The sequence below is a fragment of the Sturnus vulgaris genome, chromosome 4 (genome assembly GCF_052056855.1).
Source record: "Sturnus vulgaris isolate bStuVul1 chromosome 4, bStuVul1.hap1, whole genome shotgun sequence".
NCBI lineage: Eukaryota > Metazoa > Chordata > Aves > Passeriformes > Sturnidae > Sturnus > Sturnus vulgaris.
The window spans coordinates 34,820,167-34,845,109 of NC_142246.1; the positions used below are offsets into that span (position 1 = coordinate 34,820,167).

At 35.7% G+C, this 24,943-nt stretch overlaps 1 protein-coding gene across 3 annotated transcripts in view; it reads left to right on the plus strand.

Annotated features, from left to right (window-relative positions):
- VEGFC (vascular endothelial growth factor C) overlaps positions 1-6,838 on the plus strand; it is a 69,910-nt gene extending 63,072 nt beyond the window's left edge. For all 3 annotated transcript variants that reach the window (XM_014892612.2, XM_088163571.1, XM_088163570.1), the window contains exons 5-7: positions 1,152-1,261; positions 1,490-1,820; positions 6,321-6,838. In XM_014892612.2, the coding sequence (XP_014748098.2) occupies positions 1,152-1,261; positions 1,490-1,820; positions 6,321-6,435 (556 nt within the window). In that variant the 3' untranslated portion in view covers positions 6,436-6,838. The remainder of the gene's footprint in view (positions 1-1,151; positions 1,262-1,489; positions 1,821-6,320) is intronic.
- The last annotated feature ends 18,105 nt before the right edge of the window (positions 6,839-24,943 follow it).

Consider the following 24,943-nt stretch of genomic DNA (forward strand, 5'->3'; position numbering starts at 1 on the left):
GGATGAAATCAGGAAACACCAGTTTGATAAAACGTGAGGCGAAGCAGGGTGGTGTTAAACCACGGCAGTCTTTTCAAGTGCAGTGATTTAGTGTTGAAGGGGAGTGGTCTGCTTGAATGATGATCACGGAAGAATATCCCAGCACCTGGGTTTTTCAATGTGTGATTAATGATGCTCAGGGGAATGAAAAGTGCATCAAATGTGTAATATAGGTGTTGTCTTAAAAGATTAGTAGGATTTTAGAAATGCTACAGAAACAATGAATAAATGACACAGCCCAGATGCGTGAAGTTAGGCTTGATTTGTTCAAAGATGTAATGTCAGCTGTGGTGATAAAGAAATTGCAAGCACGGAGGATGAGATAATACACATAAATATTCTATCAGTGATTCACCAGATAGCTCAGTTCGCTCATTCTTTTAAAAGGCAACAGCTGCTGTTTGGATTTTTTGCTTTCTTTAGTACCACTACCTTGGCTGCAAACTGTAGCAGGAAGAGAGGACTAAAGTATTAACTTGTTCGTTGTCTTTATTTTTAAGCTGAAGAGGCATCAGTGCTCAAGTCCAAATCTTTAGGTTCAAGAAGGCCGGACAGAATGAGTGACTGATGAGAAAGTGTCAGCTAATGGCACACAACTTTCACATAAAATGAAATGGAATCTGATAAACTGGTTTTATTTTTTAAAGTTTTGCCTACGGAATTCATTCAGAAACTATCATCGCTGTCTTTTGACATCTTAAATTTGAAAAAAATTTTGTACTTCAAGAAACAACATGGAAAATGATGCCTGTTACCATGCAGTATTTGGCATGCAAAAGAATTCTTATACTCTTCTATATGAGGTTTATGTTCTAGGGTTAGGTCTGTTTCCAAACAATATCAGCAAAGTACAAATATCAGCTTCTAGAAGTTGGAGCTAAAACTTGAAATATGAGAAGGTCTCTTCAACAAATGGTTGGAAATCTCTGGAGTGGGGAGAACCTTCAGTAACAGATTTGACAAGAATAAAAATAACATTATGAATGAGCTGACGCTCTTAGAAAGATATTTGCAATGAAGAGAAACTAAAGCAATCAACAGCTAAAATAGTTGTTTTTTTTTTCTCCTTGAGTTCTTATTGTAGTAAATCAACAGCATTTTTAATTTCACAGGTGTCATGTGGCAAACAAGACCTGTCCGAAAAATCATATTTGGAATAATCAAATTTGCAGATGTTTGTCACAGCATGATTTTGGTTTCTCTTCTCACCTTGGAGATTCTGGTAAGCACTTTCCCTTAAAGCATCAAATGTTGTTCTAAAGACAAGAAATTGTAGTAGTTATTTGTATCTTTTTCTGTGTTGATGCTGCTATTCGTTGTTGTCTGACTTTTGATATATTCTTGTTTTTGAAACACCATAAAAGGTATGGTAAAAACTAATACATAAAAATAGTTCAGAGAGTAGACACAAAATTCTGGTACTAGTGCAACTTCTCTGCTGCCTTTCTAGACACATCTGAAGGATTCCATATTTGTGGACCCAACAAGGAGCTGGATGAAGAAACCTGCCAATGTGTCTGCAAAGGAGGCGTGCGGCCCTCGAGCTGTGGACCTCACAAAGAATTGGACAGATCATCGTGTCAGTGCATGTGCAAAAACAAACTCATCCCTGCTTCCTGTGGGCCCAACAAGGAATTTGATGAAGAAAAGTGTCAGTGTGTATGTAAAAAGACCTGTCCTAGACATCAGCCACTAAATCCTGCAAAATGCGTCTGTGAATGTATAGAATCTCCCAATAAATGCTTCTTGAAGGGAAAAAGGTTCCATCACCAGACATGCAGGTAAAACCTCCATTTTTATTTCTTTTATTGTGTTCAAGGCCTAAAATTTTGGGTTGTGACATTAGCTGTCTTGTTGAATTGCTTTGTAGCCTTAAGTGAACAGTAAGCCTGTCATCAGTTCAGTTTTATCTTCCATGACTTCTGTAATCTCTAAGAGGAAGCTAATAAGCATAAAAAGTATTTCGTTTCTAGTGCTCCTACAACTGCTTCCTGGAACTTTTCTTCCTTTTCCTTTTCTTTTCCTGGTGAAAATGAACTCTAAGTTCAAGCTCCCTGTATCTTATTGTATTTAAAATCCTACTCTGTTTTTCTCCAAGATCTGAATATTGAAACTCAAGTAACTAGCTCAAATATTCCTAATTAGATTTCAGTGCTTTGTTCTGGAGATAATATCTTTTATTTCCACCTCCTAAAGTTTGGAATCACCTGGCTCTGGGTGATTTTTTTTGAAAAGGAGACATATATAACTATAAATCACATGACCCACATTCACCATTTAAAGTAAAATTTAGTCAGGAAGAAAATTGTGCAATTTCTTTATATACCCCAGGACTTCTTCCTTCCATGACTGCTACACCCATAACATCAGCAGTCTCTATATAAAAATGTGAACAACTTTAGGTTCTGAGAAACAAACAGTATTATTTTTGCTTTGTATATTATGTGAGGAAAGTTTTCCCGTGAAGTTCTCTTGTAAATTTCTTAATTAAATGCAATTTTTAAAAATTTCCTAAACAGTGCCATTTGGACCAGAAAGATCACTTATTTCTAATATAGGGGAAGTATTTCTATTATATGAATGACAAATAACAATTGAGGCACTGCAAATGGAAAATAGCAAATTGGGATATTTAAATGTCTGTGTATGATGCTTTTCAAAAATAAACCTTGTGTAATATTTAATCTAAAATGCAATTAGTTGGAATAAATATATTGCTATATATATATATATATATATACACTTTTGTTCATCTTCATAATGAAAAATGCCAAATATAAGTAGTGACACTGTGTTGAAATCTCTGAAATGAGGGAAAAGATTATTAACTGGCATTACTTGTTTACCAATATTTGGCCTTTTAAATTGTTAGAAATACCAGAAATTATTTCTTTTCTGTAATTCACCTCGCATTATTTAAATTTTATGTTTGCAGAGGAAAGGAAATGAACCTGATTACATAAGCTTTACATATTAGCAAAGCCTCTGTACAACAGGTTTCACTGCCAGCAGTGCTACAAATGTAAACCACCTACATTTTAAAAGAACATTCACAACTGAAGAAGTCAAGCACTTAAGAAGCTAAGAAATGCCATGACAAATATCTGATGTTGATTTCAATATCTCTGCTGATTTAAAGACTTAGTATTTGAGGGAGGAAATTAAGTTCAGCCTTTCTCTGTTGTGTTGTGGTTGAATATGGCAAAGAGTTTAATCTTTCACACTTTCACACTTCCAAGGACAGTATGATATAGGATCCTTTTACCTTTTTTCTAAGCTGTTTTTCTTTTGTCTTTGAGTGCAGAAAAAAAGATTTATATATGTTGTTACTTTATACCTGTAGAACCAATAGTCCTGTAGATCTTAGCACTGCCAAGGAAAAAGGGAACAATCTCTCCTCCTTAAGAAGAGACTTAGCATAGGTTTCTCACATTTTGGCTCTGTCCAGCACAAGCTGTCTCTGAAAGGAATAAAAATCCTGTGACATCCTTTTTATCTGTGAGACATCCCTTGCTCATTTAAAACAGCATAAATTATACAATTCAATTTATATAATAAAAATAGAAAATATAAAATATATTCATTATGCAAATTTATTAAAAATAAATAGAAGTACCACTCTGTTTGGCTTTGTGCTAGACGTGTGAGCCCTAGACATGAGCATTATCCTGTAGTCATGTCCTAGACAGCTCCCTGTCCTACAAGTAGTGCTTATAGCTTCTGATTTTGAAGCACTAATATTTTTATGTACTAAAATCCCTCTGCCTCTAGTGTTAGGCCCTGCTTCAGATGAAAGGAATACAAAATTATCTGCAAAGCACAGGATGAGAAGGGAAAAAAAGCTCTCAGCATACTGCTTTTTTAGGTGATTATGCTGTTTATCAGCCCAAGAAGTAGCATTTCCACTTCGTTCATCTGGGGAGTTGTTGAGTGCCCATAGTGACAATCTGGGCATTCTGCACAGCAAAAATTCACAATTATTGACCATAAAGACAAAGTTGCTGCTGCTTTGCCCAGAACTGTGAATAGTGACTGAGCATCTCTCTGTCTTAGCTCCAGCATGCTCAGATTATCCTCATTGAAACAAACCTCTGTAACGTAAAACCACTCCGTAAACAGCATTCAGACCAAATCTCTTGAAAGACCTGGTCTATTGTTCAGCAGTTTCCTAAGGAAACCACATTTATGTAGTTACAATGACTCTGTTGCTATTCACCCTGTGCTACCACCTCCAAAATTTATTTTGGTCCGTTTTGGCTGGGCCAGATAACTAGGAACTTCATCTGCTAAGCACTTTAGAGGAGGAGAGGGATTTTCTTGCTCTGTTAAAATGTCCCAAATGAGGATAAGACTGAAGTAACCTGACCTTGACTGCTGCTGGACACGAACTCACATGGGAGAACTTCTGTATAGCACTTCCAGCTGCAAGTTGAAGTTCACAAGGAGGCATGAATCCTAAACAAAGTGAACTCCTCGTGCTTAATGTTTGCATGACTGCTTTCCATGTGTCCAGTCATAGGTGTCTGGAAGAGTTTGGCTTTGCTTCTTTTTATTCTTATCTTATTTAATTTTACTGTCATTCAGTGCATTAAATGGTCTGAACTTTCATGGTAAAGACGGCAAAAAGGTGTGTTCAGTGTTTCATCCACTGCATCTCTGTGGAGTACCTTTTTCCCAGAGCAGACCTACTGCTGGTTGCCTATTCACTCACAATATTAGATCCTTTCAAAAACCTTTTTGTTGCCTTTTACCACTATTTCCAAACTTTGGGGGAATAGATCAGTAGGGCTTCGAGAGATTCCCATGAGCTGCTTGCACTGATTTCAAATATCTATTAAGTGGCACAAAATAATGTTACTCCCTTAATTACAGAGACCACAGTGGTGAACTAATCTATGATTAATGGCATTGAGAACACTGAACATGATGTGACTAGTTAATAAATGTCCCATTTGCAGTCTTCCTCATTCCTTATCGCTTTCCTCATAGCCAGATTCATTGGTTGAACTACATGGTGTGAATTAATGTAACTGTAGTGCAGACCTCATATCATAAACAAATTATTGCAAAGTAATAACTTAGTATGCAAAACAAGCACAGAACATACTAACTTATTTGCAACAAAACTAAGAGTAGCCACAAGCCTGAAACAAGAATTACATAGGGAAGAGGAGAGTGACATTGCACAATTTAGCACACTGTAAGAGTTATTGTAAAAGATCATAATATCAGTGGTTCACAAACAGGCACACGTTATTTAAGTACAAGTTTTAAGTATAACTGTGCTGAAATTCAAGACATATACTTTTGTCTTTTGACCCATTGCCAGTGTCTGAAAAAATCACAGACTTGTACTTTGTCTCCATTATACACCAGAAAGTATTTAGCATTGTTATTGCGAGGTTATTTTGGGTCAAGTTCTTGTTTTAATAGAAAAATTAAATAGGAAAAGGAAGGGTTCAGGGACAACCAGAGATATTATCTTTGTATAAGTTCTATTTTTCAGTCAAGGAATTGGTGAGGAAAACTTCTGCTGCTGCATAGGGAGATGTGATTTGTGGTTCAATGCTGTAGTTCTGTTAAACTTATTTTAACCGGGTAGACATTAATTCTGTTCTTTCTCCATTAAGATTTATCAGAAACGTGATAAATAGGCTCTGGTTTTTCTTCAGAATGCACACAGATGCAATATGAATGTAGATCTATTCCCACTGGCTCAGAGACTGGCTGTGGGAATTTGCAACTTGAAAGGAATTATGTTTTCATTTTCAAGATCAGAGCCACAGTGTAACGTGTAGACAAACCTCTCAGATTTATTGAAGTAGTCAATAAGAAGAGAAACAGTCGTGAGTTGGAGGATGATAGATTTGGTTATCACCTGATTCTGGATTTCCACCTCCAATTTGCAGCATGCAGTAGGTTATAACAAATCAATTAGAGTACAGAAATATATGAAATGAAAATATATGAAATGAAAACTTTGAAAAATACTAGTCAAGATTGGAATACAACTACAACCAGCAGTGTGATAAAAAAGATCCAAATGTATCTGTTGCAATAGAATAATTTCTCTTCAGTATTATTTGTTATTGTTTCACTGTCTTTTGTGAAGAATAGTTCAACTAAAATTTTGCAAGAATGTAAAAAGTTAAAACATATATATTTGTAGGAACTAAATATTCCATTGAGAAGTGTTAAATGTGAAGGCACAGAGATTTCTGCTCCAGTTAAATATAAATGATCGTGTTATATTAATGCTTGCTTTTTTTCCCTTTGTTTAGTTGTTACAGACCTCCGTGTACAGTGCGGACGAAACGCTGCGATGCTGGATTTTACTTCAGTGAAGAAGTGTGCCGCTGTGTACCAACATATTGGAAAAGACCACTCATCAATTAGCAAAGAGAGCACTACTTGCCACGTTGGTGTACATTTTTCCATCAGAACAAAAGAGCAACGAAACTTTGCTAATCTTTGGAATTAAATGTTCACCAGAGACCCTGTGGGGCTTTCAGAGACAGACTTGTGCTTTTCACAAGATGCGGAAAGCAAATGTAGAAAACAACTGGGGTTCACGTTTTGTAAAGAACTCAGTAAGGACTTATTTTCTGTCAATGACCAAACAGCCTAGGTTTTCCTTCTTGTGATGTTTTTTTAAGAGATAATGACTATATAATTTATTTCCACTAAAACCATCGTGCAGCATTTCTGTTTATAGCAGTAACAATTGTTAAAGCTCACTGTGATCAATATTTTTATATCATGCAAAGTATGTTTAAAATAAAATGGAAATCGTATTATATAATGGTGAGAATGTTTAATCATCTGCCTAAAAAAGGAACTCAGATTCAGCTCTAATTTGTGGATTCTTAACAGGGGAAGAAGCAATAAGGAGAAAGCACTTTCATGAAGGAAGGCTGCCCACATTTTCTTGTACCTGTTTTGTTTGCCATTTGGAGTAGAGTTATAGGGAGGGTTTTGTGAGCCAATGGTATTTCTCTCTCTAGAATGAAAGTAGCAAAGAATGTACAAATTAATAACAAGGAGAACATTGGAGATTCTGTCCGTTGCCCCAGTATAAGGACTATGTTTCAAGTGTAGCAGCAACTACTCACATTCCAATATATTCATCTCCTATTTTATTTCTTGGTGTCATTCCCACGGAAAAGTATAAAATGATGTCTGTTCAAGGTTATTGGCATGAAAGTGGAAATACCAACACTGCTTCTTATTTAGTGTTACAAACTACAGCTAAATCTTTCAAAATGCTTTGATGAGCTTTACCATTATGTAGTCAATCAGATCTCTTGATCTATGTGTGCAGATGCAAATATATTTTGAAGGGGAAAAAATATATTCCAATGGGGACATGAAAGGACATAGCAGTCTGCTGTGGATTGATACTAAAAAAGTCTCTTTAAGAAAATGTGAAATCAAATATCTACAATTTAAAACCAAGGTGAGATTTTTAACTTGCATGGAAAGTGCAATCTATTAAAATTAAAATATTTCAGAAGCTGGATGGAAGTTTTTCACTTACAGAAACTTTGTTGGGTACAGAGTGGAACAAGCAAAGCTGCAAAGCAAGATTTTTGTGACAGGAATGGTCAGATCTGTAAAAATAATTGTTTTGGATCTAAGCAGCTGTTCTTAAAAGAGTTGTTAATGAAATGGTATTACATCCTAGAACTTTGGCCTGGAGGGGTTGCTTTTCTATTCTTTGTATTTCATAGTTCCTAAAACTGAGTGCAAGTTCCTGCTAATTATTCAGTCTCATCATGGGTTTAGGCAGTCTAACAGGATGAGACACACTTTGAGGCTTCACACTTTCCACTGTCTGCCTACTATGTTCAGTGTTCTCCCTGAGAGCCAGCTATGTATTATCCAAATAGCATAAGAGGGTGAAGTTTAGGCATGCAAATACTGAACAATGTCTTAATCACTACATTGCTTCAGCAATCAAATGCAGGTAGAAATGTGGATGACAATTTAACATTGATGTACAACTTAAGCTGTTATAACAACTCACTCTTCCCATCACTAGGTTTAGTAGTCATGCAAATCATCAGTGTCTAAATTGGTAATGTCAACATAATAGCTAGAGGTTGATGATCAAACTTAATTCGGTATTCAAAAGAATCCAAGCATCCGCTTCTGTAGGTTACTTGCTTGAAAGAAGCCTAAAGTACCTTAAGAAACAAATAACAAACTGAATTACTGCCGTGACTCGAATTTGTGAACCAAAACCGCTACACTTTTATAAAGACTTGGGAAAAAAAACCCAATATTGTGGATGAAGATTTTAAATTTCTATCCCAGCCCAATACAGAAGAGAGGTAGTGAAGAGAAAGACAATCCAAATCTGGTACCAGGAACAGAGCCTAAGTAAGCAGGTATCTAATTAACAGATCAAAAATATACTTGTGGTTATAAAGGAGAAGAGCACGAGTGAAGGCAAAACAAAATCTACCTTCCATCAAGTAATTCTACATAGATTAGAAAAAGTACATGCTAAAATACTATGCAAATAAAAAAGCAAACCCTGCTAAACTGAGCAATGATCAAATGTCTAAATTTTTTTAAAGGGTTCATGGAAGCAGCTAATAAACCCATTGTGGCTAAGCAGGTACTTGCATTTCTACTGAGTGAGCATACCACACTCTAAAATAGTAAAATCTATCCGAGTAGGGAAGAGAAGACAGGAAGTTCAAAAATGGGACCAATCAACAAGAAGCTTCAACTTTATCACAAACACCAGTATTCAGTAAGAATTACTTTCTTGAATGCATTTTTTTTCTGGTTCTTAACTTTCCAAGTATTGAGATTTTTGGGCATAAATTATTCCAAAGTAATAAACTAAGATTTATAGAGAGCAAATTCCTGACTTGTCAAAGTTACCACAAAATCAGGTTTATGTCTGAGCAAAGTGACTAGTTAACCATTCTCAAAATTAATCTAGATGCATAGAATAATACATTCAAGCAGTTGGTAACATTTTATGATAATTTTATGAGAATCTCCAGTTCTACTTTCCATGAGCACAGTTTTATAAAAATGCATTATACATAACACAAACACCAACAGAATTATTATCATTACTATTGGACAGACTCTGCAGATTCTATGTGATAAATGTGATTCCATTTATCTCCATACTGACATGAAATAATCTGTAGAACAGATCTTCCTTGCATTTATCACATAAAGTAGCTTATAGATCTACATAATTTTCACTTTTGATGTGATTCTTGTTTATGGTCTCTGAAATTTTCATCTTCACTTCAAACATTGATGTTCTTAAAAAAATATAAAAATAGGTTATACAGCTTAAAATGAGATTTGAAAAGATAGATTACAATTCTAGATGCAAGTTATTCTGCACTAACTCCAAATAAAAAGCTTTTATTGTTATTTGTCTAAATTCCATGTACCTTGTGCAAAAATTACAAGGTGGTTGGGAGAGGGAGAGCACATGTAACTGCAGTAAATCACATTTAATAGTAAACAGACTTATGCTTGCATTTCATCAGGCATTTACAGCAGTTTCTGTACTCTTTCAATACTGTACTCTAGGGAGACCATAAATTATGCAGGGTAAGCCCTCTTTACCTGCACTACCAGAGGGACATGCTATTTACAGTGTGAGTGTTGTTAGTCAGCTGACATGTTTGTTTAATTCATGCTGAACAAGTTGATAGTAAATCAGGTCTCTCTGCTCTATTTGAAAGACCAGCATGAAATTTTGCATATGTACTGTATCATCTTGAAAGGCTTAGTGACAGGATTGCTTTCAGTATTCTCATTTTCAGTCTTTAGATCTCACTTACAAGTCCAGCTGCCCTTGAATTTTAGCATATCTCCCGTTTTTCTGAAGCATAACTTCCTATCACATCTATGCCAAAGACAGGAATGGAATCACTTATGCAGTCAATAATCTCATCAGCAGATTAGCCTGAGGGATAGACTGTGTTCTTTTAAATGTTATTTATTTTATCTTAAATTTAAGGATCTATTCCTAAAAGATTGTGATGTAAATATATTTAATTTTGCATCATTTGGCAATACAAATGGTTGCTGTCAGGTAGAAAAGTTTAAAAGTGGTCAACTCAGAATTTTCAAGACTTTTTAATTTAGAAAATATTATATAGGATGAATTCTTTATATAATAGATTTTTTTGCTTCCTTGAAAAAATGAAAATAATAGTTGATAATTTATTTAATAGCTTCTTTTTGTCCTCTTTCTCTTTTCCTTTTGCATTGCAGATGAAACTAATGGGAAAGAACACAGGACAACCTTCTAATTGAGTGATGAAATAATAAGATCAAATGGACCAGGTATTTAATTTTTCTTTAATAATTAATATTAATGACTAATAAGAACTAATGAAATTAGGCCACTTGAATACAGATTTAAGACTCCACCGTTCTCTAGAGGTCTCAAAAGCTCTGGTGAGATGAAAACCTTTTGCTAGAACATGTCTGGACTCATTTTATCTATATTTTTTGTCCAAAGGTTTTAATGGAATGCGAACAGTTAGGAGGTCACTAATTTTACAATTACAAGTTCTAAAATTTCAGTAATTTATCATTAAAAATTATATTTTATCTGTAGTCTGGATCTGTGAATTAGGGGACCTTATTTCAGCTTGAGAATGTACTGAATTACAAGTAGCACATTCCAGAAAAAAATAATAAAAATCTTAAAACACAGTGCTTTACTGTTTTGTATAAGCATTTCTACTTCTGGCGAGCAACTACAGAAACCTTTAATAATTGTATTTTACCATTTATTCGCTTTAATTCTCAGCAAAACGCTGTCATGAAAATAACATCCTGTAGATTCAGGTATTTTCCTGTTCCTGGGTAAGGATATTGTATCCATCCATGACAGTCACTGACCTTTGAACTGTGTTTCAGCAAACTCTTTTTCCCTTTTCTACGTTTATAATCAGCCGTATGTTGTCACTTAACTTTTGCTCTCTTTCTCAAATTACTTCTCTTAGATTTTCTCCCTATAAGAATATCCGTATTTCCCTGTCAGCCTTTTTCACTGTTAACTCTAGTCCTTCTATTTCCCTTTTATATCCAATCTCTTACTAGAAATAGCACTGCTTTCTTCTCTAATATCATTAACTGCTTTCTTCTCTCTCTCTCTTGAATTATCATGCCAACATTTGGATTAATCTCTTTTTAGATACCTAGAGTTACTCTTCATTGCACATACATGCAAGCAAGTGTTAAAAAAGTCTGAAACTTCACATTCCAAGTTTGCAAATCCAGTCTGTCCAAATAATAATAATAAAAATAATTACAGTTGAGAGCTCCCCGAAGCAAACTTGCAAAAAAAGATAACAGATGCATTGAACACCCTAGCAGATACCACTTGAAACAGAAAGGATAATTTATAAACAAACACCCAATTTATAATATCATTCTCCCAGTAAAAAAATTAAAGCTTTAATTCTGCTGGATTCTCCATACTACCCCTGCAGTCAAACACTTCACTCACCCAGTCCTCGATGTCCAGCACAGCCTTTGGCACTAAATTCAGCCTTGTTTTTCAGTTTGTCTTCACTTTTCATTCATCCTGTGAGTGGAATAAAATCTTGGCTTCAAGGGCAGATAAGGAGACTTGTCATATATACCACAGAAACCCTGAGGTCTGTGCTCCTCCTTAGGACAGATGTACCCACCACCTGCTTTACAGCACTGTGAAGACAGATGAAATGAGGTTATGGAATCTTTCCCAGAAGGATAATGCCATTTTTAAGGATAGATACTATTTGTAAGCTCAAATCTTACATCTTATGGATGTACTTTTCACTGGTCTGCACCCTGTCCAGTAATTTGGATGCAGAACACTTTTGAGTCAATGGGTTACCATCAGGTTAGATACTGTTGGTTTCAGCTTATCCAATCAGTTTTTGTAAACCATTTGAGGTTTTTTTGGTTTTTGTTTTTTTTTTTTTTTTTTTAAGTACAGCAAATAGCATCTAACTGAAGCACAAAAATACCTTGGATTTGTATGGCTTTTGGAAAAAAAAAATCATATGAGCAGACACACTGCCTGGAGGCTTAGTTTGAAATAAACTCAAGCAAAATTCAGATAAGTGTTAAAAAAACAAACTGAAGCATTTCTGATGTTAAGTCAGTTACATCCACTAGAGGAAGAGCTAGTGCTAAGATCTACAGTCACTTCCAAACTATGAACAAAATGCAAATATATGCTTTATGTAGCTATTAATCTTTTATCAAATGTAATTTCCAAAAACAAGGGAGTGAGTTTGCAAATACATATTGGTGTCATCTGTCAGGAAACTAGAAGGCTTTGTGACAGCACACTCGTATATTTATTTGAAAGAACAGGCTGTGTGGCAATGAGATATCTTGATATTGCTGCAAGTATTATATATAAAAGATCAGCATTCTTTTGAAAGATTAATTATAGTAGGTTACTCTTTAGAGAATCCAAGTGGTAGAAGTTTATCTGTTCATTCAGTATATTACTGCATTAAATTTAAAAAGATTCAGCTTTCATAATCATAAGTCTTTATGTTTCAAAAATCTATGAGTTAACATTTCGACTTATTATGTCATTGTTCTTTGAAACATGTAAGAAATATATCTTATATTCTTTAACTGTAACTTAATTTGAGAATCAGTTCTAAAATAACTGGTTTTATTTTAGTGACTCTAACAATGATAAACAACCAGTGAGTGAAAAAAAACTTTTTCTTTCCTAGCCTAGAGTCTCAGTTCAGTTATTCACTCTATCTTCAGTTAGAGTCCTGCAGAGCTGTGTACACAGATTCCTAAACCAGCATCCTCTCTCTGAGTGGTTTCGAATTGGGAATGCAGCTGCTGCCACCAATGCCAGCAGATTCTGCCTTCTTCTGTGACTTACCCATCAGACAGCTTCTGGGCCAGCTTGGAATGAAGATCATCTGTGTTAGGAGGATTCTCAAATGCCCAGGAAGAAAAGTTCACTCAAAAAAGTAAAGAAAAAAAAAAAAAGTGTTACTAAATAAATAACTCATAATGTTGGCCTCAGAGAAGAATATTAAGAGGTTTGCTAAAGGCAAGTCAATACCATACCTCTGCAGGAAGAGGCTTGTTGCTGACATCACTGATCCTTTCTTCTGATCTGAATGGTATTTTTCATTTCAATGGCATCACTGTAAAACTGTGATCAGTCTTCAGAATAGCAAGGCCTGGTAAATATCATCAAGTACTCTTGTTCTTTACACGTTGTTCTAACATCATTGATTACTGAAGAAGGGAAGAACTACATTTAGTCTGGAGTATTTTACCTGAAAACTCCAGGTTTCAAAGATTGGTAACTATAGGTGTTAAAATTCCCTAGCTTGAGAAGACATCATTCATAAGTTTTGTTCCTGTGTTCATGCAAAATGAAGCAGCAGATATCTACTGGGATTTCCTGTTAGCTCTCCCAGAGAGAGCCAGAAACACTGTGAAACTCAAAGCATGCCTCGTGGAACAAGGACTGAGAAAATAAGACAGAGAAAACTGAACAGCTCACCATTTATGAAGTGTTAGTTAAGACTAAGAGCATTTGAAACAACTTCCACTGACAGCAAAACCACTCATACGAGATTTGGGACATTGTGAAACAGACAGCTTAAACCAAATTGTGGTCTCCCCTCTATTGTTCCTGCCAGGAGAGTTTGCAACACAGTGAAATGCCACACCAGAACATAGCTAAGCCTTAAGCATACTCACCAGTCAGTGCTTAAAATTTCCTCCTCGCTGAAGAATCTGTAAAGAGTAAGATGAAAGGATACATTAAGGAAAAATAAATAAATAATTAGATTCACAACTGATTATATAATCACTGTAAGCGATACTTAAATCGTAAACTTAGACCAAAAAAATTCCTCTTTAATTTGCTCCCAATTCATAGGAGGCAATTTATGAAGAGATTTTACCTAACATGAAGATGCACTCTGGCAAATGCCTAGAATGAAGCATATATACCTAAACTCTCACATGGCATGTAAAGTGATGACTTCTCTATTTAATCTGTGAAGTAAAATTCGGTAAATTTTCATAAAATTTTAACAGCTTTGTGCCCAAAACTCAAGTGAAAGGTTCTCTTAGTTCTGTTTAAGTTATTATACTTTGTATGAAATAAGTAAGATTCAAGTCAGAAATGGAGAACAAAATATGCTAGAACAAAATCAACTAGTGTGGTTGATTTGACCAGGAGTCCAGTACTATTTATTTGACCATCATGTTCTTGTTACAGAGCACCAGATGTCAGAGAAGGGTCTGAACTGTCCTGGATGTTACCACCTGCTATAACCCAGTAGTTCTGGAAATTTTACAATTATGGGAATAAATACTTTTTATCTAGTTCATGTGACTGTTTCCCATTTCTCACTTTTGTCATGCTTCTCTTCTGTAGGCTATGACATGCTTTGCTCTCTTTGAGTAAGTGAGATGCAATGGTTCTTCAATGTGCAAAGAAACTCCACATCTTTTTGTATTGTTGTGACTTCATTAATTTGTATGGTAAATTGACACAGTTTATATTGACTTGTTTATATTTAAATTTTCAGATGCCTTGCCAGGTGTGCACTTGATTATTTTGGAGTATTTCCTGGTTTACAATGCTTATTTGATGATTATTTAGTACTTTATGTATGCCTTGATGAAAGCAATACATTTCTATTTCCTAAGCTGTCATCTTTATGTGTAGTAAGGTATAGCCACTAAAAGAATTCAAAAAAGAAAACAATTTTGAATAAAAAAGCTTCTTTACTTAAATTTGCTTAAATTTCAATGGTTTTAAATCTATTAAGGAGTTAAATAAGACAGTAGTAATTCCACTTATGTCAGTAATAAAAGTCTGATTTTTTTTGTCTTTCAAACCATCTAGGAAAATCAGAGATCTGAAAGGCAAAGTACCGCATTATTTATATACATGAAAAGTCTGTCAAGCATTCATCCCCAAGATTATCAGTAATTTCATGGCAAAGACTTGGGGCTGAAGCCAGGACAAGTTCCACTTTGACATGAGTAGAGTAACACCCATTGCCCTTAGGCTGGCTGTGATAACATGCCCGGGAGTGCTGCAGAGCCCAGGGCTGCAGCTGCTGTGTTCCAGGCTTTTTGGCCAATTCACTGTGGCTCTGTGAATCTGCATCCTCCACTCGTGTTACAAATTATGCTTTCTTCAAATAACTTCTGCAAGGATTTATGGGTGCTCATGCAAACCAAGAGCACATTTTAGTGTAGTGCTTGGTAGGAAAGAATGGAACACTCTTGTATATTCACAGTGCTTAGCAGCAATACCGAGTCATTCTGGTGGGATGATTTCAGGTGATGAATGTTTAACTTGTTTTACTGATGTGAGAAAAAGGTGGAAAATCCATCTTTTTACTTCTTATCACACACTTTGAACACTAAAGAAAATGCAGGAGTCTAAGCAAAGGACTGGATTCACAAATCTAGCAAATCTCTTAACGGGCTTCAAAGATACTGCTAAGAAGCATAAAAAAAAAATTTCTGTATTGTGGTCCAGAAAAGGGGAGTTGTTGTCTTTGAAAGACAGGATGAGAGACATTGAGAAAAAGTAATACATAACAGTCCTGGATCTGTAGTAAAACCATCTGTTCCCATTCCCCCAAGGGTGCCAGAATTGTAGCTAAGTAAGGCTATGTCTTTTCTTCCCATTCCTTTCTACTGAAATTAATTATTTCAGTCAGTTTGTACAGAGAAATAGGTCTTGAATTCTTACATGCTTTAATTGGAAAGTGCTTCTCGGGCAGAACTTAAGTACTCACATCCCAGTCAAGCAAAATGATGCCTAAATTATAGCACAGTTCTTGGTGACCTCTCACAATTATGTCATTTTTTAATGACCAATCAAGAGAGTAGCTACGTTCTTATTTATTGTTTAAAAAAAAAAAAAAAGAGTATTCACTTCAAAGTATAGAATATAGCTGTTTTTTCTAAATATTAAACAACAGTTGCTAAATTCCTATCGATATATTTAGATAGCCAATAAAGCTTATATAATATATCTGTATAGAAATAAATATATGCATAAATAAATAAATAAATAAATAAAGTGTATATATAGGTAACTAGAGAAAATAAAAAATCAGAGATTCGATTTTTAAGGGAAATCTGGGGTAAAACTGTTGTTTTGAACTCCTTCCTATTTTGCTAGATAAAATACCATTACAGGTTCATACAAAAATAAGATTGCCAGGAATAAAAAGTCTCTTTCCAAATACCATATTTTCTGTACAAATGAGAATAAGAATTTTAACCTGAGCAAAGAAATGATTCCTCTGCTAGATAGAGCAGATAATCTTAGACACTGCAGCAGTTTGCAAACCTTTTCAAGCATGTCCCATGATACATGACCTCCTTAGTAAATATTATGAATGACTGATAGAAAATGGAGACTTTTACCTATTATTATACAATGGGTAAGAGAACATATGTTTAGCTTTTTGTAAGAAATTATATTTTAAGTAGTATTACCTGAATTTAATTTTTATGTAAAATGGTACGTCAAGTCTCTCTGAGTTTCTGTCACCTTTTAGCTTCACCAATTAATGTCTTGTGCAATCACTCTATAGGGACTTCTTTCCCAGCATTGTTTCTGTAGTTAGTTGATTCCCTATTCATCTCCCCACTTCCAAAACTAAGACAACTGCTGTTTGCCCCTGGATGACACCACAGCCAGTGTTGGAGCATCCAGCCTCTTGGACATTTTTCTGCCTACAATGATAGCAAGCTGTCGTAAGAAAGGCCTGAATGTGGCATTATATAATTTCTCTCCTAATAAAGCAGCTCAGAGCCGAAATTGAGCACAGTGATTTTAAACTTCAGATATTTTATATTGCAGGACATTCAGCATCTCCTCTTTTGAGACTCACCACTTCTTTGATAAGATGAGGTAATGAAAATATCAGTTTTTCCACTCTTCTACATACAGCTTCTCCCACTTTGAATTAGTTATTGAGCAATGGAGATCAAACTCTCAATTCTGGTCTCTGTAACAAATTTCTAAATTTGTTCAGTTGGGTAGGAGGAAGTGCTCTGCGGAATGCAGTTTTGCCTTTCCAATTTCATTTTATGTGCTAGCTTCACACTAGGTACAACTGAAGACTGAAAATTATGCCACTGGGCATAAAATTATGATTAAACTGGCATTATTCTCATGATTAAATTAGGCATAGATACACTGACAAATTAGTAAGTAGTTTTGGTTCTTTTAAGCAAATACACAAATATTTCTGAGCTCATTTACTTCCCGAGTACAAACTTGTATAGTAGTTGCTTACACTGGGTAGATAATTCCAGCTGTCTTTCCACACAGCCTGGTGAAACTGTACAACTTGTGGATGAAAACACGGAAAATGATTACTTTGGATCAAAGCCCTCCATGTTCTTTTCTGTGGTAGGAACACAGGAAAATTATGTGATGTTACACTCCATTCATTAGTATCACGTTTACTCAGTAGTCAAGTAACCACTTGTTCCTAAGTGGATGGCTGTGCCAGCAGCATTTTTTGGACATAAATTAAATGCACATTTGACATTAGTTCTGCGTCACTTAGCGTGCTTTCCAGAAATATTTTAAATAGTAAGTCTAGGAGTGCTAATTGTGCATCATTCAGCGTTACAAAACATATTTTTCAGTAATTACCGTCTTTAAATATTTAATCCAGTTTTACCCAATATTTGGAATAGGAAATAACTGAACAATGTTATTTTCAGCTTCAAAGTATTGGCAAAAATTAATTTCCTAAAAAAGTTGCCTTTAAGATCTTATAGGGCAATAGCAGTTTAACCGAGATATGTGCCAAATTGGCTCCAGAAAAGCCTTCTAATTGGTTAAAGCATTTCAAAAGTCAATAGGAAATCCAAATCACTCATCCAAAAACTCATAAAAGATGATGGGATCAATACCCTAACTGAAGTACATCTGCACCAATGCACGCCACGTGGACAAACACCAAGAGGAGCTGGAAGTCACGGTGCCTCTGCTGCCTTCACAGAAACAATTCGGGGCTTCTCGTACAAGTGAGACATGGAGGTGCTGGAGTGAGTCCAGAGAAGGGCAGCAAAGCTGGTGAAGGGCCTGGAGAGCAAGTTTTGTGAGGAACAGCTGAAAAAGCTGGGGATGTTTAACCTGGAGAAAAGGAAGCTCAAGGGAAGCGATCTGGCTCTCTACAACTACCTGAAAGGGGGCTTTAGTGAGGTGGGAATAGAACTCCCAAGTGATAAGCAATAGGCTGAGAGGAAATGGCCTCAAATTGCACCAGAGGAGGTTTAGATTGGATATTACGAAAAATTTCTTCACCAAAAGGGTTTTCAAGCAGTGGAACAGGCTGACACAGAAAAGTGGTTAAGTCACCATTGCTGAAGATATTTAAAAGATGTGTAGATGTGGCACTTGAGGACATAGTTTAATGATGAACTTGGCTAGCTTTAGTTTGGACTTGATGATTTTAGAGGTTCTTTCCAACCTAAATGATTCTATGATTCCTTGGATGCAGACATCTTCCCAAACGTTTCACAGAGAAGAAAGTGGCATAAAAGAGAAATTATACCTAGCTATAGCCAAAAGTGCTTAAGAAAAAAGGGTGGTATTAAATCTGAGGTGTTTAAAAATTCTGTTGAACTATCCAGAAGAAGTGATCTTATTCATTAGTAGAATATTAAAAGGTTATTTCTGAAACTTAACATAGCAGGTTTTGGTTCAGATACCAAGCATAGCTGACATTTCATAGCTGCAAGGCCTACAGAAGACCAGTATTCACTTGGATATTTAAGATGCCACTGGATATCTCTCTATAAGCATTTGGATTGAATATTGAACTTTTACTTTCTCAGTTAATTCTTTTTATTACATTAATTTCTTGTTTCTGTCTAAGATAATTATTCAATTATATTACTTAGCTAATTTAGATATTATTAAAATTTTACTATGTTCTTATCCTAAGTAGATTCAGTACCTAGTTTTACTATTGTTTCATCTCCGCAAAGATGAATTAATAAACTTCCCAAATGCCAAGGAGTCGATTTAACCATGTCAGTAATTGTATGCATATACAAAGACACCCCCTGTGAGAAATGCTTATTCTAGGAATATTATCTCACACAACTTTCATATTAACAACCTTTTCTGCTACTGACTCTTATCCCACTAATAACATTTTTAATAGATTCCATCGTTGTCAGTGTCCTTTGTTACACCTGAGAAGGCATTTGATCTCGTACAATATGTAGCACTTGCTATTGTTCTAAAAATTGCCTCTATTGGCTTTTCTATGTGAACAGTTTCTGAAAATTATGATGGCTGAATTTGTGGTCAAGTCAGTCATTCTGAGAAAGCTCATAAAATCCCAAGAGACTTGCAAAGAACAATCAATCCCTACATCAGGAAGCAAAAAGGAAGTGCCAACCCAGTGGAAATTTATTTATGACATGTTTGAAGTCTGTTGAAATAACAAAATGGGAACCTAACCGTCAAACAGGGCATATACAAAGGCAATAAAATAAATCTTATTTTCAACAAGGGAATGGTATTTAAGTAACTACTGAAAATTTGATTTTTTTCTTTTAAAGTTACTCCTGGAAAAGTTAAAACAAAAAGGTAAATGCGATCATATAAATTATATTATGCATCAGTGAGAAACTTTCCTTGAACTATATCCTTGCAGGAAATTGGCTAAATGTAGCCCCTTGGCGCCAAGGAGGTCATGAGCTCTGCGTCAGTGCTAATTCATTTTTTCTGACCACATTGTGTTGGGAAATCCTGATTCCCAGTGCTGAAGTGTAAAACAAGACTTTGAACTCTATGGGATTATGCATATAATATGCCAAACATTAATGAAATTTAATTTCCTTAAACATGCAAGGAGTGTATTTATGCAGAAAATGTTCCATGTATCAGTAATTATTTTCTTTTGCAAAGGTTTCAGACAATTTTCTCTTCTAAAACAAAAATTGTATTTGGAATTAAAAATATTTAATCCAATGCAATTTTTTCTGTTTTGTTTTTCTCTGGAGATATAACCCAAATTAAAGCATTCTTAAAGCGAAAATAGTCTGTAACCACCTTCTAAGAATCTGCCAATGGCAAACAGATATTCACCAGGAAAAAAAAAAAGGAAGCTAATTCTTATTTACAAGAAGACCACAAAAATAATTAATCCAAGTGTGAGCACAGTAGAGTCCAAAACCACCACACCAACAGGCTTTTCCTCCAAGTCAAACTTGCGTTTAAGCCCTAGCTTCTACTAAATAAAGACAGTCTGGAATGTAGGTCCTCGGAAGCTGAAAAATATAAAGACACCTCAGCAGCTAAACACCACAGTTAAAAACCTGTAAATTGTATTATGCAGATAAATGAGTAGATGAATATAAGGGACAAAGACTATGGTAAAATACTCTTTAAATAAAGGTTCATCATGCTTACAGCACACATCCCTCCACAGACCACCTGCAGCACTCTACTAGAGCTGGCTCTGAGTATGCCAAGCTTTAGGTTATACAGTGAATGTTGTGGCGGGATTTAATAAAATTTGGGATAATTCTGGAATGCTACACTTCAGAGAGAAAAGATAATACTCTTTTCCCCCAATATGCAACTACTGTGCATGTGTAAAAAATGGTTAGTATTCAGGGCACTGTAAACCTGCTTTAAAAATTTTCAGGTCTTTGCAGACCCTCCTTGAACTCTCCCAACAGTTCTAACACTGCTCCATGCATCAGTGTTCATTGTTTGTCTAGACAGAGCTGTGCTGAACTACTTCTATTCTATGCTCAGCTTCCTCTGTAAAAGGGAGTAGGAAGGACATGCCACAAGTAGCCCTAAACAAATCATGAGAGCAATTTTTTCTCTCCATTGCAAGTAGTGAGAGTCACACCTGCAATTAGCATTCCTCCTGCATCCACTGCCACCCACAAAGCAGCCTTCTGAAATGGCTCTTGCAGAATCTGGGAAAAAAGGGATGTCTTAAGCAGCAGAGCACAGAGATTTAGATAAGGCAGAATATATTTTCTTAGTGCTAAAATGCTGTGGCAGGGTGTACAGTAGGACACATAGGAGTTCTAAGGGTTAGGACATATACCAGTCACCAGCAAGGAGGAAGGTAAATCCCACCAAAACATATATGAACTGTAAAGTTATTCTAGGAGGACAAAGTCTAGGAGGTGGCTATTCTCCACCATGGCAAGAATTACAAGTTTGGGTGATGCTAAGGAACAAGTTGGCTGCTAATCACATAGAGGTGATCTCTTTCTCTTCCTTGTGTGGCACCTCCACACTGACAGGCAGATAATAGTTGTCAAAAATAAAATAAACAAAAATTTGCAGGCACCCCAGCCCTGGGTGAAAATGTTATAAAAACTTTTGTTGTCAAGTTGTCTATCGTCTCCTTTCTCTGAATACAGTCAGTAAACAGAAGCTAATACCTCTTGGAAAAAAAAAGTCTAATAAAATTTGTCTCCAGTTGCTTGTGAAAAGGCAATAGTAGTTCAGAGCTGTTGGCTCTTTTCCATAGTGTCTTAAACTCTGCCTTTGGAAAGCAGATTTTCTCCAAGCTCTTTGGAGAACAATAGTTTCTCACTAAAGTCAGTGCAGTAACTTCTATTAATAACCATTGTATATAATGGGTTCATAACACAGCCTTTAAATCCCTCCCAGGCGTCATTGCTTAGTTCTTGCAAGCAAGAAGCCATTTACTATTATTTTGTATCCATGAGTTGCCCAAGAAGGACATTCAGGAAATCTTAGGCCTCAGTAGCAAAGGCAAGGCTAGCTGTTTATATATTTGTACACAGAATTGTTTAGGTTGGAACACACTTCTGCATCATCAAGTCCAACCATTAACACAGCACTGCCATGTCCACTACTAAATCACATCCCCAGCTCCAAGTGCACAGGTTTGTGAACACTTCCAAGCACAGGGATTCTCCCACTTCCCTGAGCATCTTGTTCCAATGCTTGACCACATTTTCAGTAAAGAAATTTTTCCTAATATTCAATACCTAAACCTCCCTTGGCACAGTATGACGCCATTTCCTCTTGTCCTATTACTTGTTACCTGGGACAAAAGATGCATCCCCAGAGAAAAGACCTTGAACTCACATAGAACATGTCTTTTGGTCAGAGGAAAATAGAGGAGTTTATGTAGCACCCTATACAAGCATCAGATGTCATTCCCAGAATCAAAGTGACCCAGCAAAAAGAAGTTTGTGAGTCCATGGAAAAAAAAGTTTTAATTCCCTCAGCACAAAACAAGCCATAAAACACTCCACTGCTCCACAGCATGTTTAGAGTGTTAAATACAAAACACAAAACACCATGTCCACAGCTGGCACGAAGGGCATATGCCTTATGCTTGAACTGAGTTAGAGATATTAAGAAAATAACTTATATTTCTGGTAATGTGAACAGGTTTCTTATTTAAGCTTATATTACTTTAGGAAGACACATATTTGAAAAACATAAATTATACTTTATTCCACTTTTTTTTTTCTATTTTACTTCTCATCCCATTTTCCTAAATAGCTGCTACCAGATTGAAATGGCAAAACTCTTGAGAGCTCCTATCCAATTCCCACCCATAATCCATTTAACATATGTTACATACTGAGCTTATTGTACCATCTTTAGGGAGATGGTTTCCATTGCCACATGTCCATAATCATTAGCTGCCTGCCTTGTGCAGATTTTTATCGTCATTATTTTAAAGTGATTCAAAATACTACTCTTATTTGGGGCCAATACAGGTTACTTCATGCAAACAGATCTTGTTCTCTTCTTTATCTAAAGAATCTTCTTGTTTATTTGTTTTAATTTCCTTGCAAAGGTCGCTTCAGCTTGACTTCTGGCAATTCTAACCTCTTCCTACTTTCTCTGACCTAAAAGATAAAGCTCTCTTTCATGCTGTATTTAGGGCAGGAGGGAGGAGGTTCTTTCTCAGGTCAGGATTCATCCAGATAAGCCTGGAAACCTTTCTTTGAATGGTGATGGGTTTGGGGTGTTTTACATTTTGACTTGCAATTCTTTTCTGCATTTGACTCCTTGATCTATTTCGTTCAAGGTACTTAAATCAGTATATTGGAAACAAGTTTCTCTTAAAATTTCATTTTTCTTTTTTCATACATATATATTCTACTGATATTTTTGTCTGTTTTAGCATCTGGAAATATTTTTTTAAAACATGTACTTACTAATTCTTATAGTTTCTCACTATACATTTAATAGATATGTAAGCCAAATAAATAATTTATAAAGATGAGCATTATTAGACATATCCACATCCAGACACTGAAGAAATAACACATGCACACACATGTTAGGGGCATTTAAGCACGTGCCACTATTGCAATGCAGCTCTCCACAAATTCAGGGTTTGTTTTGGTCCTCCACACTTACAGTATAATGTTGATTCTCCTTTAAGTAGCATATACAATTTGAGACCCAAACATAATGTCCCTCTTCAAGTTAATGACTTTGCACAAGGGCTGCCACTCACATCTTGTAGGTCAGACAAAACGCACATTAGGTGTTGTCCCACATCCCGAGGATGTTATTTGATGTGTCAACATTACAGTTTTTTTTAGTCCCAGGAGCTGCACTAATTTTGACAGCTGCTAAACTCGTTTCCCTGCATTTCAAATTTTCTAAGACAATCATCATAAAGGGACAAATCCTGCTTGGCTTTGCAAAGGAGAAGGGCTTTGCGCAAGCCTTTTAAAACGTGATGAAAGCAAAATGATTGTTAAGACTTTATGGTTTGTTTGGGGTTTTTTTTCCATCCAAAGCAAGGCAAAGTACCCAAGAAGTGATCTTTGTTCCTCCTTTTCCCTCCCCACAACATTAAGAAGGAAACTACCTAAGCCCTGACCTTTAAAAATACATATTCTGACAGTTCCTAAACTAAGGATAAGCATTTGTTAAATTAAACAACTTAGGAAGAGAATTACAGAATCAAATCACCAATGCAAGCATTTAAGCAAATCTTTTTTGAGGAAATTTCTTACTCTTAAAATCGAATTTATAATTAAAGTTAATATAAATATAATTTTAAAATGGAAATAGTAGCCATGTTTTATTCTGCTGCTTCTCCAGAATGCGTATTCTTAGCTTATCTCATGCATACTATATGAGAGATGTTGGAAAAGCCTCCAAAAGAATATAAAAAACACAGCAGTACACCTTTTGTTTTGAAAGTGAATAAAATGGGAAGAGCAGGAATAATTACCTCAAAGGTGCTGCCACTGCAAAGCAGTATATTTAACGAAGGAGTTTTGTGATATGCATTTCAAATAGGGAACTGAAGATGTTCATTCTTCCAGACGATCCACCATCCTATCAGATAAAGCAGCAAATAGAGAATTGGTTTAAAATGTGGCTAATGAAATTAAGTATCTGAATTATTATCATAAGCTAAGGTCTACACTGCATTAATTTCTTGCACATAAACGATTTTTTCCAGTTATTATCCAAAAGCAAGTCTAGAAGAGAGTTTTAAAGGCCAGAACCTAAAGACATGGCATATGCTGTCAGAGATCTTCCTCTTCCTCTCTCATTTTCACCCCGTGGAGCTATTCAAAATCCTGATATTCCATGTGAACCCAACCAACAAGCTGGTTTCACAGAAATTAACAAACTAATTTACGACCAGTCCTACATATTTTATTTCTCATTATCTTATTCTGATTTGATTGGTAACAAGTTCAACTAATTTCCCCAAGCCAAGTCTGTTTTGCTGCTGAATGATCTCTGCCTGCTCTTTTCTCAACCCACACGCTTTTTGTTATATTTTCTCTCTCTTGCCCAGTTGAGAAAGGGAGTGATAAGGTGGCTTTGGTGGGCACCTGGCATTCAGCCAGAGTCAACCAACCACAC